The 13,096-nt window shown below is 39.8% G+C and overlaps 1 protein-coding gene across 5 annotated transcripts in view; it reads right to left on the minus strand.

Annotated features, from left to right (window-relative positions):
• Window positions 1-558: 558 nt before the first annotated feature.
• FAM20B (FAM20B glycosaminoglycan xylosylkinase) overlaps window positions 559-13,096 on the minus strand; it is a 44,871-nt gene continuing 32,333 nt past the window's right edge. For all 5 annotated transcript variants that reach the window (XM_044757754.2, XM_070497580.1, XM_044757753.2 and 2 more), the window contains 4 exons: window positions 9,461-9,632; window positions 9,054-9,245; window positions 7,234-7,293; window positions 559-4,524 (listed from right to left, as the gene is read on the minus strand). In XM_044757754.2, coding sequence (XP_044613689.1) covers window positions 4,293-4,524; window positions 7,234-7,293; window positions 9,054-9,245; window positions 9,461-9,632 — 656 coding nt within the window. In that variant the 3' untranslated portion in view covers window positions 559-4,292. The remainder of the gene's footprint in view (window positions 4,525-7,233; window positions 7,294-9,053; window positions 9,246-9,460; window positions 9,633-13,096) is intronic.

Raw genomic sequence — 13,096 nt, forward strand, 5'->3', positions numbered from 1 at the left:
GTCAGAGAGGAACATGTACCAGGCTTCAGCCTCCTGCCGGTATTCAAGTACAAATGACAAAAACTGGACAAGCAAAAATGCTGCAAATGAAGTAAAAAATCTTAAGAACTCTGCTCAGTTGTCTGGCTGAGGTTTACGATGCTGATTTCCATTTCAAAAGCTAACAATCTGGGTGTCCTAAGAATTATAATCAGGGCAACTGCTCTTCTCTTCCATGCCTCTATGGCATTGCGCTGACAACAAATTCTTTAGGATTCATAATTCTTTACCTCTAAAGAAGCTATGGAGTTAACTTACTAAACACACAAAAAGCACCTAAGAATTACCCCATGGAAATTCTGGTACAGTCACAAGCTAGGACGGGCCTGCTGAAGACTAGGGAGGGAATGTGAGGCCTCATCCCTCAGACTCTGCGAACAGTCCCTGTGGAAGGTTAAGTCGGTGCAGGAGATGCAAGCATCTCCGTCCCCTAACAAAACAGATAGGAAACTGGAATAGAAAATGATGGAAGGATCCTGAAAACGGGAGAAAAAACAAGAGGAAAAGGTGATACATCAATACTTATTAAAATCTTTATTCATTTTCTTGTTTTTCAGAATTGAAACCCAGAGAACACATTAGAAATTTAGGTGCATATCTTGTCTCGTTTGGTGTCTTACCAAGCACAACCTCTATTTGTGCAACAGCTCTGAGAGGAAATCCTTGGCAGATCAAGACAGAGGGTAGTGGTTCCTACACCTCCCTTTTAAGCAAATAAATCAGCTTCCCAGTAGGTTATTCCCGGTCCCCCCAACATTTGGTATTTCTAACACCTTAGCTCCTTAAACACCTGTGGCAGTATAGTACCCAGCCCCTACCTTTTCAACCCAGAAGTGAAGACTCTCAGGGAGAGAATCTGGCCTTCTCCCGTACAACAGTCTCACAAAGTCGGGTCCACCTGCCCCCCTTGTGCGCCCAGCCAGCGCGGGCACACCAGAGCGGCTAGGAGTCTGCTGAATGTCTTACATCATTGAGGGTCCACTCTCAGAGACTGAGAAGAGAACCTTTTACTAGCTTCAGGTTCTTCAACATAAATCAGTGTTTCCCTGTGTCAAAATAAATACTTTCTTTCTTGTCAGAATACATATATGACTATATACATACATATAGCTTTACTCATGCTTCCTGAAGCTCAAGCTCACAAGATGACTCATACAAGACAGCTGACTGACAGATGCTGTTTCGCCATCATTGAGCTGTGGTCATTTACTGGTCAAACAAAAACATAGGGACCGTCGAGAAGGGAGGTTGAAGGCATATGACAGATGAAAAGGGAAGGTCAAAAGCCTTTTTTTTTTTTTTTTAACCAGAAAAGACGGATCTCTTTGGGAGAACACATTGCCTTCAGGTGACATTGAAAAACTGCCATATATAGGATTCATCTTTCCCAAAAGAATATGCAATGGATGTACCTGAATTGCCCATTTCCTCCTTAAATTTAATTTGACATATTAATCCTGAGTGCAAACAGGCATAAATGCCTTATTAATATATTATCAAACAGTACTCTGAGCAAATCAGATACTGTCCATTATTTGTTCTGCACAGAAAATTATTTAGGCCCAAACCCACAATATAGACTCATATTAAAGAACAATTTTAGGATGAAACCTCTGTACCCATATTTCCCCACTCTGGAATAAACATATATAAGAAGTGGAAGAAGGTGGGCAGGAAATGGCAGTCAGCTCTGATTTTCTTAGTTTCATATTAAACTGTATCCATGTCTACCTTTAAATGTTAGCGAGGCACACCCAACTTACAGCTGACCAAAAACCTTTCCAATGACTTGTTTGATTATAATAGTGCTAGACTCTAATGAATAAACCACAAAGAGGACATTGTTACAAAGCTCTAAAAAAAGATATCTACCTCTTTTTTTCAAACAGAATTTAGTGTTTGTGAATTTTAGGGCTATAAGCTTATGTTTGTGTTTTTCCAAGATTCCCCTAAACATACTTTTCCAGCTTAATTGACTCCTGATTTAGAACATAAATTTATATTCTAAGTGTCATGTCACACCATTCTGTTAACATAATTCTAACTTTAACCACTATAGATCTGAATATGTTTTAAGATCATAAATTTTAAAATAGTAGGGAAAGAGAATGAAATTATATATTTTCTGCAATTTTTGAAAAAAGGATGAGAGATTTTCAAAGCTTTCCCTCCTGCTGTCTTCCTTAGCAGAATATTCTGCCTTCAACATTACGAATAAAGTTCCCAGTTTGAGAACGGTTTTTATTCATTTCACTCTGACATACTAAACGTATCATGGGTTTGAAAGAACACTAATCCATAACTCAGTTCAACTAACAGTTACCAAGGAGAGCAGTGCTGGCACCCTTCCCACCGTCTCCCTCCAGCCAGTCCTCTGATGCTTTGGGGTGAGCACTCCCCAAGGTATTCTCAAGCTCAACTGTGAGTTTCCCTGGATGCACACAGTAAGTGTTCTTAAAACTGGAATCAACGCCTCCTTTTGTTAACACTCTTTCAGTGTTTTGTGCTAATTATCTGTCTTCTTAAATTCAATACCATTTTTTATAACTCAGCCCATTCTTGTGTACATCTCAAAATGCACACATGAAGTACAAAAGTATCCTAATTTTATGCTATTTTAAAGTAGTTTACAGGTTACTAAGTTATTTTTCAATATGAGGAAATTGGGGCATAAATTCTAAACTGTTTTTGAAAGGGTGGTTCCCTAAAACTGGTCTCCAATGGCTGGCATTAAATTTGTTCAACCACACTGTTTAAATATTAGTCTCTGCTTGACATAAGTACAAAACTGGAAGAGCACCCAGACAAGATGCAGGAGAGCAGCACACAACTCTGAGTGCACAGGGAGCGAGCACACCAGGCCTGTCCTCTAGCCCTATATTTTACTGCAACTGCTTACATGTCAAAATCGCTTTGCCAGAACACAGAACTAAGCCTGTGTTTTAGCAACCTGAAATTTGAGAATGCTAACAGATGAAGAACAATACGACATCATGGGTTCAGAACTCCAAACAAGATTAAATGAGGAAATTACGGTTTGACATAAATCAAAATCGTAAGGCTCTTCCTGGTAACCTCCTTAATTTTAAGGCTCAGAAGTTTAAAATCTTTGCTTCCAGTCTTCCACATGGCCCAAGTCACAGGAGAGGTCCAGCCACCAGCAGGACGTCCACCATCACCTGCAGGAGTGAGCTGGCTTTTCTCACAAGAAAGGCACAAACACTATTGCCAATTTCTTGGGAACAGCAGTTTCAGTGACCAAATGCCTTAAAGGCAGAGCTGGAAATTCATTTCAGAAAAGAAATCAGGATGGCAGAGTTCACAGGGAACCTAACTCTTACTCAAGGTATTAGTTCAGTTTGCTTTGCTAATTTGGAAAGGATTTGCCTGCTTTGGGTAAAAGGAAAAAAATGTCTCCATAAGAGAATTGGGTCATAATAATGTGCTCTCTAGAGACAATTTTTTGGTTAATTTGGACACAACTGTGAGAATGCAGATTTTACTTAGGTACAAGTCATGTTTGCTTTTACACATCTTTAGAACTTAAACACAGGAGAACCTGTTTTTCATTAATTCAGTCATCTCCCCGATTCTGGTTCTATGAAGTGGGTGTCTCTCTTCTTCCCTCCTCTAAGAATCATCAAAAGCATTACTACCTAAAGGCTTAAAAGCCCAAACATCTTTCCTGCTTTTGTCCTTCCCTCTAATTCTATCTTAAAAACAAAACCTCTCCAACAGAGCATGCTATTTTGGCTCAACAGAATGCCAGGTTTTACTTGCTGCCACTCCGTGGGAGGCAGTAAAATTCCCAATTTGACTAGTCCTAGTAAAATAGGACTCAAGAGACTGCAAAGTGTTTTCAGAAAATCCACTAGTGTGGAGAAAGGACTATAAGGATAAACTCAAAATACACACTCCAGAACCAATCCCAGCGTTGACCTATCCAAGTGTCATCCCTCTATGTGTCCTTTGGCATGAGAATTAAGACTGACCCACTAGGATACCCACTGCTGGAATGGGGCAAATGCCGAGAAGTAAGAAGGTGATTCAGCAGGAACATTTCCGTGGTCTGAAACTTGTAGTCTTTGCTTTAGTTTCTACTACAGAAAACACCAAAGAAATCCAATGCCACCCTGTCCCCTATCACCAGAACTTGCTGCTGGCCATTTCCAATTCATCTCATACCATTTGGAGTTGATTGTGCTGTTTCTCTATCTTTGTAAAAAGAAGTTTCACTTATTTTGTGTTGAGAATTACAAGTGGGAGAGAGGCATCCTGTCTTCCACCAGCACAGCGTCCATCCCAAACTGGTCAGTGCACTGCTTCACGGTGGCTAGAATACTCAGGAGCCGCTGGTCCACAGCGTCCAGGTGAGGATCGGAGAGCACTGGGGAGATGGGGTCATGGGCCATGGCAGATTTTAAGGCAGACTTCAGCACACCATTCTTTAGGTAGTTCAGTCTGTTCCAGGTAGAAACTCGAATGCTGAAAGAAAGTTTTAGGACAAATTACATAAAACCTCTCACCATCAAATGGAGTTTAAAGCCTGCTCGGCAGATAAAAGAAAAGAAATAATCATGTAAAATATCTCAATTAAAAGATATCATTTCTGTTTTAGAAGTACCTCTACATTATGAGTAAGTCACATTACCACATTTTAATATATTTTGGGGGGGTAATTATTCAGAGATACAAAGATTTATACATGTTCACTGCAGTGCTATTTATAGCAGGAGAAATGTGAAACAACCTAAATGTCCAACAATCGGGAAATAGTTAAATAAATTATGGCTCATCCATTCAAGGGAATACCATGCAGCCATCAAAAACAGTTAAGAAAATATAGTGCTATGGGAAAATGCCCATGTTATAATATTGGGTTGGGGGAAAAAGTTGGAGGGAAAAAATGTTTTACTCCAAATTTGTGGAGAAAGAAAATGTGTCTATGTACACACACACACAAACACACATACAAATACACACACAAGATTAGAATGAAGTCACTACAGTGTTAATGGGAGTTATCCTTACATCTTAATGGGTAATTTTAATTTCCTTCTTTTTAAGTTTCTGAATTAAAAAAAAATTTCTGGGGCCGGCCCTGTGGCTGAACGGTTAAGTTCGAGTGCTCCACTGCAGCGGCCCAGGGTTTTGCCGGTTCGGATCCTGGGCATGGACATGGCACCGCTCATCAGGCCATGCTGAGGCAGTGTCCCACGTAGCACAACCCGAAGGACCTACAACTAGAATTCAACTATGTGCTGGGGGGCTTTGGGAAGAAGAAGAAGAAAAAAAAGAAGAGTGGCAACAGATGTTAGCTCAGAGCCAATCTTTAAAAAAGAAAATTTCTAATATTAATAATATTATAAATAGGAAAAGTTTATTTTAAGGACCTCTATTTTCCTTAATCATTTCACCAACTAAAGAGGATCTTTTGTTTACCTCAGAGGAGAAGTACTTACCTCCCTATGGGTAATGTGGGAATTAACTAGGTATGCAGAAAAGTCAGACTGTGCAGGAGGCAGTCTGTTCTGCAACTATTTAAACACTAAGGAAGATCAATCTTTGGATAAAACATGGAAGGGACAAACAAGGACAGAGGCAGTGTGATTTTGCCATTCTGAACTACACTACAAATGCCCAGAGCATCAGAGCTCCCCTGTGTAACTAAGGTGTCACCTGACTGCCTCTCAGCTCCAAATTCACTCTTCATATATGCCCTGCTATAACGGACAGAATTCCTTAAGCATCTCTTCTCTCAAGCTTTCTCAGTAGAGGGCGCTCGAGAGAGACTGCAGAAGGCAGGGCTCTCCAGATGCTTCTGGCTCCTGCACAGTGGGTCAGTAGTGTGTGCCTGGCGGGGAGAGGTCATCAAACGGAGCTCTGCCCTGGCCACATTCCAAGAAGGGCAGGCCCTCGGTGATCCTGAAGCCTCAGCCTGGCCGCTGATAACCTTCCTGAGGCCCTCTTGACATGGAAACCAGAGCCTCAAGGGCTGCCTGCTGAGGCTGGCACCCTGATTCCCTCTGTAGGCCCACAAACATGCCTTGCCTACAGCCCAGTGGTTTCTACCGAGTCATCCCTCCCTCTGGATGCCACGACACCACCCGCTGACTGCCTGTATCCCCCTGCAATCTGGAGGGCTGCTTCCTGCTTACCCAGCACCTGCAAACCAGCAAACTTCTCTATCCAGTGGCCCAAACTACACCTTCTCCACTAACGTCCAAACCCCAGCCTTGGGGAAGGGGTTTGCTTCCAAGTTTGTCCTTCCTTGGGGACTCTCCCTCAGCCCGAGTTTTCTTCTATAGTCACTCTTGTATCAGTTTAACAATTCTTTATACTAGACTTTCCTGTTTAACCCACTACGTCTTTTCTATTTCCTGACTGGACCAGACTGATAACACTGACTGTTAACACAAAAACATCTTCCTTCAAAGATACAGTTGTTAACTGGATGTATCATTGCTTCTCAATATTAATGAAGACAATTAAGGGCTGCCTGGGTAAACACTTTCTGCAGAATATTGTTGCTATTAAAAAAAGAAATAAAAGAAAAGAAAAATCATTGTGCTCCTGGACTTGCATTTCTGTGTTAGCCAAGCAAGGTGGATCCCAGCTGATCCTCACTGCTCCTGCTTTAAAATTATACCAGCAACGCTGAGCTGAAAGGGGCTCCTGAGAGCCCAGTCTTTCTCTCATTTTCTTGATTTACTTTTTAATTTCTTTGTTCTCTAATATAGACTTTAAAAAGAAATTAATTACTAAATACCTACGGGAAAAGTTACTTTTGGCTTACACAATGGCAAATTGAGATAGGCAAACCACAGGTGGTCTATGGGGGTGAGTGAGAGGACTTGAAACCACAAGGTAAACATAGCACAGCAACCAGGGACAACGATTGTACTAGATTTTTTGGGAGGAAAGGACTATATTCTGATAGTAAAACAAACACGGATATACATTATTCAATAGACTGAAAATTTCTATTCATACATAACTTGAAATGAATTCTGAGCTTTGGGTTACCTGCCTCCACCTTTCCCGATCCTCCATCTCAGGATCTCCAGGGGTTCTGGGTTGGAAAAGCGCTGCTCAGGGATTAACAAGTTTTAAGGCCAAGAAAACTGACATACTGCTACCTGATCCTAGAAAGGAAAGCAATGCAGGCACATGTGTTTCATGTGTGTAACTTACATGCAACACTGATAGAGAGGGGCAAGAATGCTTCTCTCATCCAGCGAGGGGTTCCCAAAGCTGAAAATTAAATCAAAACTTAGTGAATTAGGTGGAAGCTCCAGTTCCCTTCTTAGCATCAAAGCAAGAGTAAATTCCATAAGAAACCCAAATGTGATCCTAGATAACTTCATGCTCCCACAGCTCAAATCACTTAAATTAAAAATAAACAGGGCATGACCAATTAGACACAGGATTCCTAACAGCCCGTACTGCAGCATCAAACTACAAATATACTCATTTACAAGGATCCTTTCTCCTGCCATGATGTTGCAAGGTGCTGAAGCATAACCATGGTAACACAGTGTGGAGTCCACAGACCAAAGCGAGACCCCTGAAGACCCCTAAACTTCAAAAGATTTTAAGGGTGGGTAGAGAAATAAAGGCTATTCGTATTAGGTTCTTGCAAACAAGCAGATGGTCATTACTTATATAAAGAAGTTAGACTTGTTCTACTCCAAAATTACCAATCAGAAAAGATTTGGATTATCTTCTTCCCTACATTTCAGTATATGAACAGATTCAAACTGGAAAAACTGCTCACAGAGGCTGAGAAAACAGTGACTCAAAGCAGATGTAAAAATGATCTCAGCAGGAATTCAGAGTTAGAAAAGGAGAACTAATTCTGGAAAAACTGTCAACCTTCCACTCTTTTCCTGGAAGCTCACCTTAACAGCTGGAGGGTCTGGTAGCCCTTAGCACAGTGCAGGCCCTCAAATAATAAATGGCAAAGGCAACTATTTCCATGTGTATTCCCACAGTACACATGATCTTTAAAGGAAAAAAAAAGATTAGTTTTACAAGTAAGGATAAAGATTTTCCTGAATGTATATAGCACTGGCCACTACCTGCTTTGCTGTGGGAGGGGGAGAGGGAAAGGCAGTGTTTGCTGGCCTCTCACTTTCTGTAGTTAATATCACCTTTCATGGAGCATGAGGAACCTGGTGCTCAGCATAAGACGGTGGCATCATTAGCAAATGCTGCCCATGCATTCTTTGCTGAGGATCCACGTTTCAGTTTATTCTCAGCAACCAATGTTAACAGTAGTGACCTACAGCCTGGACAATTCTGGGCTCCAAGGAAGTATTCTATTTAGTAAACACTTATGAAGTGTAACTAAAAGGGTGGTACTGAACTGGGCACCATGGAGAATATGGAGTGTAAACAAGAATTACATGTGCTCTTCAAATAGCTCAGACCTAAAAAATAAGGACATTCCACTTTTTCAAAATTAATAAAATTGTCTTATTCAAGATAAATGTAGCTTGTCCTTACATATAATCCCCAAGTAACTGCTCTTCTCACGATAGCAAAAAGTCTGGGTCTAGACTGCCATAGAAATAGTAAAACATCCCAGCAAATAAATTAATTTTTTAAGCTGAGTGAACCTTTGGATAGAATAATTTAACAGTAATTAAATTTCATGTTCTATTAAATATGTACTCTCAAGATTCTAAAACATCATAATCAAAAAAGAATGATGTAAGTAACAATAAATCAAAGACCTTGGTTTACAGTTGTCTGCGAAGAAAATCAGAGTCTTTGACTCCATGGAAAAAAACCCACTTTCCCATTTTTAAAAGTCCTCAGATCCCAGCAGGTGGAGGGAGTAAAATCCTGAAAAAGATGGAAGGATGGTGCCAACAATGAAGACCCCGAGAAGAAATGGGAAGGATGACTCCTGTCAATTGTGTTCTGAATGTTTTCCAGGATACCCAAGAAAACATCTTTCTTGTATACACAGAACCCCATAACTATAAGGATATTCCTGCTGGTCCTACCTTTTGGCATTATCAAGAAGGATGAGCATACTAGCGCCTTCATCGTCTTGGAAACTCTCATAGTGATGGCGGTCAGCATTGCCAATCAGGTAATCAAAGACAGCTGTGTCAATGATATCCAAGAGGCGTGGGCCAGAGTCATAAGGGGATGTTTTCTTCACAGCATCACAGTAGCTCTCATCATACTCCCACCTAGAGGCAAGCAGCATCACCAGGGTTATTTACTGAGTGCCAGCCCTGTACCTGGCATTGTCTAAAACACAGAGAAGAGAGAGTCTCTGCCTAGCAGGTTTGCCCTTGCCCCGCCAGTCCTTTTTAGTATAGGACAGAACCTATGGCTTCGATACAGGGTTGGTACCAAACCAAGCACAGGAGATAATTAAGTAGTGGCTCACAGGAGCATTTACCTGGCCAACTTGCCCTCTCGGTAAGTCCTGCCCCATGGGTGTCGATGTTTCTGCAGAGGCCACACATCTGGAAGCCAAAGTGTGACAGATCCCTCCATTGTGTCTCCATCAGCACAGGCTGGCTCTGTTTCTCGGCAGTAATAACACTTCCCATAGAAACAAGTATTATTTCCTAAAAGAAAGGAGCCAAATACACTTAAGGAAAAAAGGAAGATTCCAAACTCTCCCCAAACGACGTAGAAGAGAGCAGCTAAGTAAGATACTGTGAAAACAAAGATCCTTAACTTACAGTTAAAATATTTATTTTCTGCATAGGTAATAAAAGCACATGGTATAAAAAAATTCAAAAGACACTAAAGGATACATACAATAAAGTCAGTCTCCCTTCCCCTGTGTCCCCTATACCCAATCCCTCTCCCAGGCGTCAACTACTGTCACAAGTATCCTTCTGAACTCATTTTAAGTAAAGGAAAGCAACGTCCTCTTCTTTGTCAGGGCTGAGATTTTGGCCAGAGTACCCAGAGGAGGGAGACAGGGCCAAGCTGTGGGCCAGGAGTTTGGTTACACATGGGGATGAGAGGGATGTGGTGTTGAGCAAATAAGTCAATAAACTGAGAATAATGGGAACAAGGTGTCTCACAGATGGAGAAGGGAGATTAACATACAGAAAGGGAGAAGGCCAGAATAAACCCTGTGGTGCTGAATAAGAATTGGAGCTATTGGTTTAAATTGATGGTTTTAACACACCCATGGATATAGAAAAAGACACAGATGTTTGTGTGTGCATGAGTGCATATATACATATACATGTGTATGAATATATATATACATTTCCTACCTCAGTCATTCAAGAGAACCTGGAAACAATGACAACCAGGTAGTAATGAGCATTCCTAGCACTCACATAGTAGTTTCTAAATATCATTTTAACACTACATTAAAAGGAACCAAGGCTCCTTGGAGAAAGAGCTGAACCTAGGGCTGGGGCAGGGAAAGTACAAGATGAGCCTGGGTCATATTGCTATGGCAGTTGTAAGAAGTACTCAGAGAATGATGGGAACACTCCAAATGACACAAGGGACAATCTGTAGGGGTTCCTCTGGCCAAATCTGGGACAGTTTGAGCATCAAAATAAATAACAGTAATAAACTGTAACACTGAGTAAATTAAGAGTCTGAGAGTTCATAGTGATATTAATAAACAAATAAATAAATGGGGGGCCGGGTGGGGGAAGTTCTACCCTTTAAAATAATGGCAACCAGTAAGTCCAGAAAGAATGACAGAATTAGCAAATAATGATTTGGCAACTATCATGGTAATTGATTCAGGCAAGAATTATCAATGAATGCTAAAACTGATGGGCAAAAGTTTGAGGGAGACAGAATATTTACATAGTTCTGGAGCATCTCCCTACAAAGTACTCAGTAATTACTTATTAATAAGTATAAAATACTTATTAACTTTATACTAGGGAAACCTTGCAGACACCTACCATCTTAATCAAGTGATAAAAGTTAACATCACCAGTAATGGGTCATAGCAACTAATCTACATCACGTGCCTCCTGATATGATGTACTGAGAAGAGCACAATAGTACTTCTCTGGTACTCCCACCAAAACTTTTAAATCATGAGGAAACATTAGACAAACCCAAATTAAGAGAGAGTCTATGAAGTAACTGGTCAGCATTCTTACAAAATGTCAAGGTCATGAAAAACAAGGAGAGTGAGGAATTGTTCCAGATTGATGAAGGCTAAAAGGACATGACACCTGAATGCAACATATGATCCTAGACCAAATCCTGGATTTACAAAGGACATTACAGGGACAAGTGGCAAAATCTGAATAGGGTCTATGGATTAGATGGTGATATTGGATCAAGGTTAATCTCTTGATTTTGACGGCTGAATGTGGTTGTGAAGGAGTTGGGAAATACTCACTCAAGTCTCAGGGGAGCCCTAAACGATGTAATGAGTATTCATGTCTCCAACCTATTCTCAAATGGTTCAGAAGTGTTAACAATTGAGGAGTCTGGGGGACTCCGTGGACCAGTTCTGCAACTTATATGTAAATCTAAAATTATTTCAAAATAAAAACTTAAAAAAATCTAAAAAGGAATGTTTCCTTTGCCCTCCACCTCTATGAAATATAATCATTAAATGAGCTACTTTCCCTACACCTAAAAAAAAATCACATACTACTATTAATGACTGTTTACATTCTTATGCACACATGTCCTGGAAGAGACAAACAGCACTCACACTTTTTAGTATTTCCAACCTCTGGCACAGTACACACTAACTAAAAACTCATCTACTACACACCTATCCACAAAGCTGATTATATCCCTCTCATTTACCTTACAAACTTTTCTTCCTTAAAAAGATTTGAACTAATTGAAAGATATACCACATTTATAATGTTAATAATTATAAAAATATAAACTTATAAATTTAACTTGATCCCATCATAAATACCAACAGATCTTTTAGAGGGTAACTAGATATGACAACTTTAAAAGTCATAAGGAAAAATAAATAAGAACTGCCAGAAAACTCTTAAAATAAGAGCAAAGAGAGGGGACTAGTCTTACCAGATATCAAAATATACTATAATACCTCGATAATTAAAACATTGTAGACCAGTTCATGAACAGACATAACGTCCAGTGGAGCAGAACACAAAGTCCAGAAATTGAAGAACACACAAATGGAAATTTATTACAGTGGAAAAAAGACAAACTCTTTAATAAATGCTATTGGGACAACTGATAGCCACCTGGAAAAAAAAAAAAACTGTAGCCACACTTCATTCCACATACCAGGATAAATTCCAACAATATCAAAAACTTAAATGTGAAAAAACTATAAAAGTACTAAAAAAAGACAAATAAGGCAGAATTCTCCCATAACCTTGGTGTGAGCAAGGCTAACTACAATTCAAAATCAGAAAATCTATCAGGAAAGACAGATCTATTACATTAAAGTCAAACAAAAATTTCTATAGGGCAAAAAAATACCATAAACAAAATCAAAAGAAATTAAAGATTTGGGAAAAATATTTACATCTCATATCACAAAGGGCTATCTCCTCCCTATGTATGAGCTCCTTTTAATTGGTTAGACCAATGACAGAGCTGAAAATGAGCAAAGGATATGGAAAGACAGATAAAGGAAAATACAAATGGCTCTTAACAAAGAAAAAGATGTATATGTGAAATAGAAAACAAAGTTTGATAACACATTGTGAGTCTAGGGGAAAGAGGCATTCTCCTACACCACTACTGGGAATGTAAACTGCTTAAACATCTATGTAAAAATGCACGTGACCTTTGACCCAGCACTTCCACTTCTTGATGTATTTGCTCATGTTATGAAGTAACATACGTACATGGTAATCCTGGAAAACACTGGTTGTAAAAACAAAATATCAGAACTTATACGTCCAATAAGGGACTGGTTAAATGAATTATGGTAGATCCATACAATGGAACACTTTGCAGCAACAAAAGAATGAAGAAGCTATTTATAAGAGATGATAAAAAGATTTCCAGGATAGATTAAGTAAAAAGAGTAAGATGCAGAACTATGTAGAGTGTCACCTATATTGCATAAAATGGTAGAGTTAATGAAAAC

Source organism: Equus asinus, chromosome 25 (genome assembly GCF_041296235.1).
Source record: "Equus asinus isolate D_3611 breed Donkey chromosome 25, EquAss-T2T_v2, whole genome shotgun sequence".
In the NCBI taxonomy this organism is placed as follows: domain Eukaryota; kingdom Metazoa; phylum Chordata; class Mammalia; order Perissodactyla; family Equidae; genus Equus; species Equus asinus.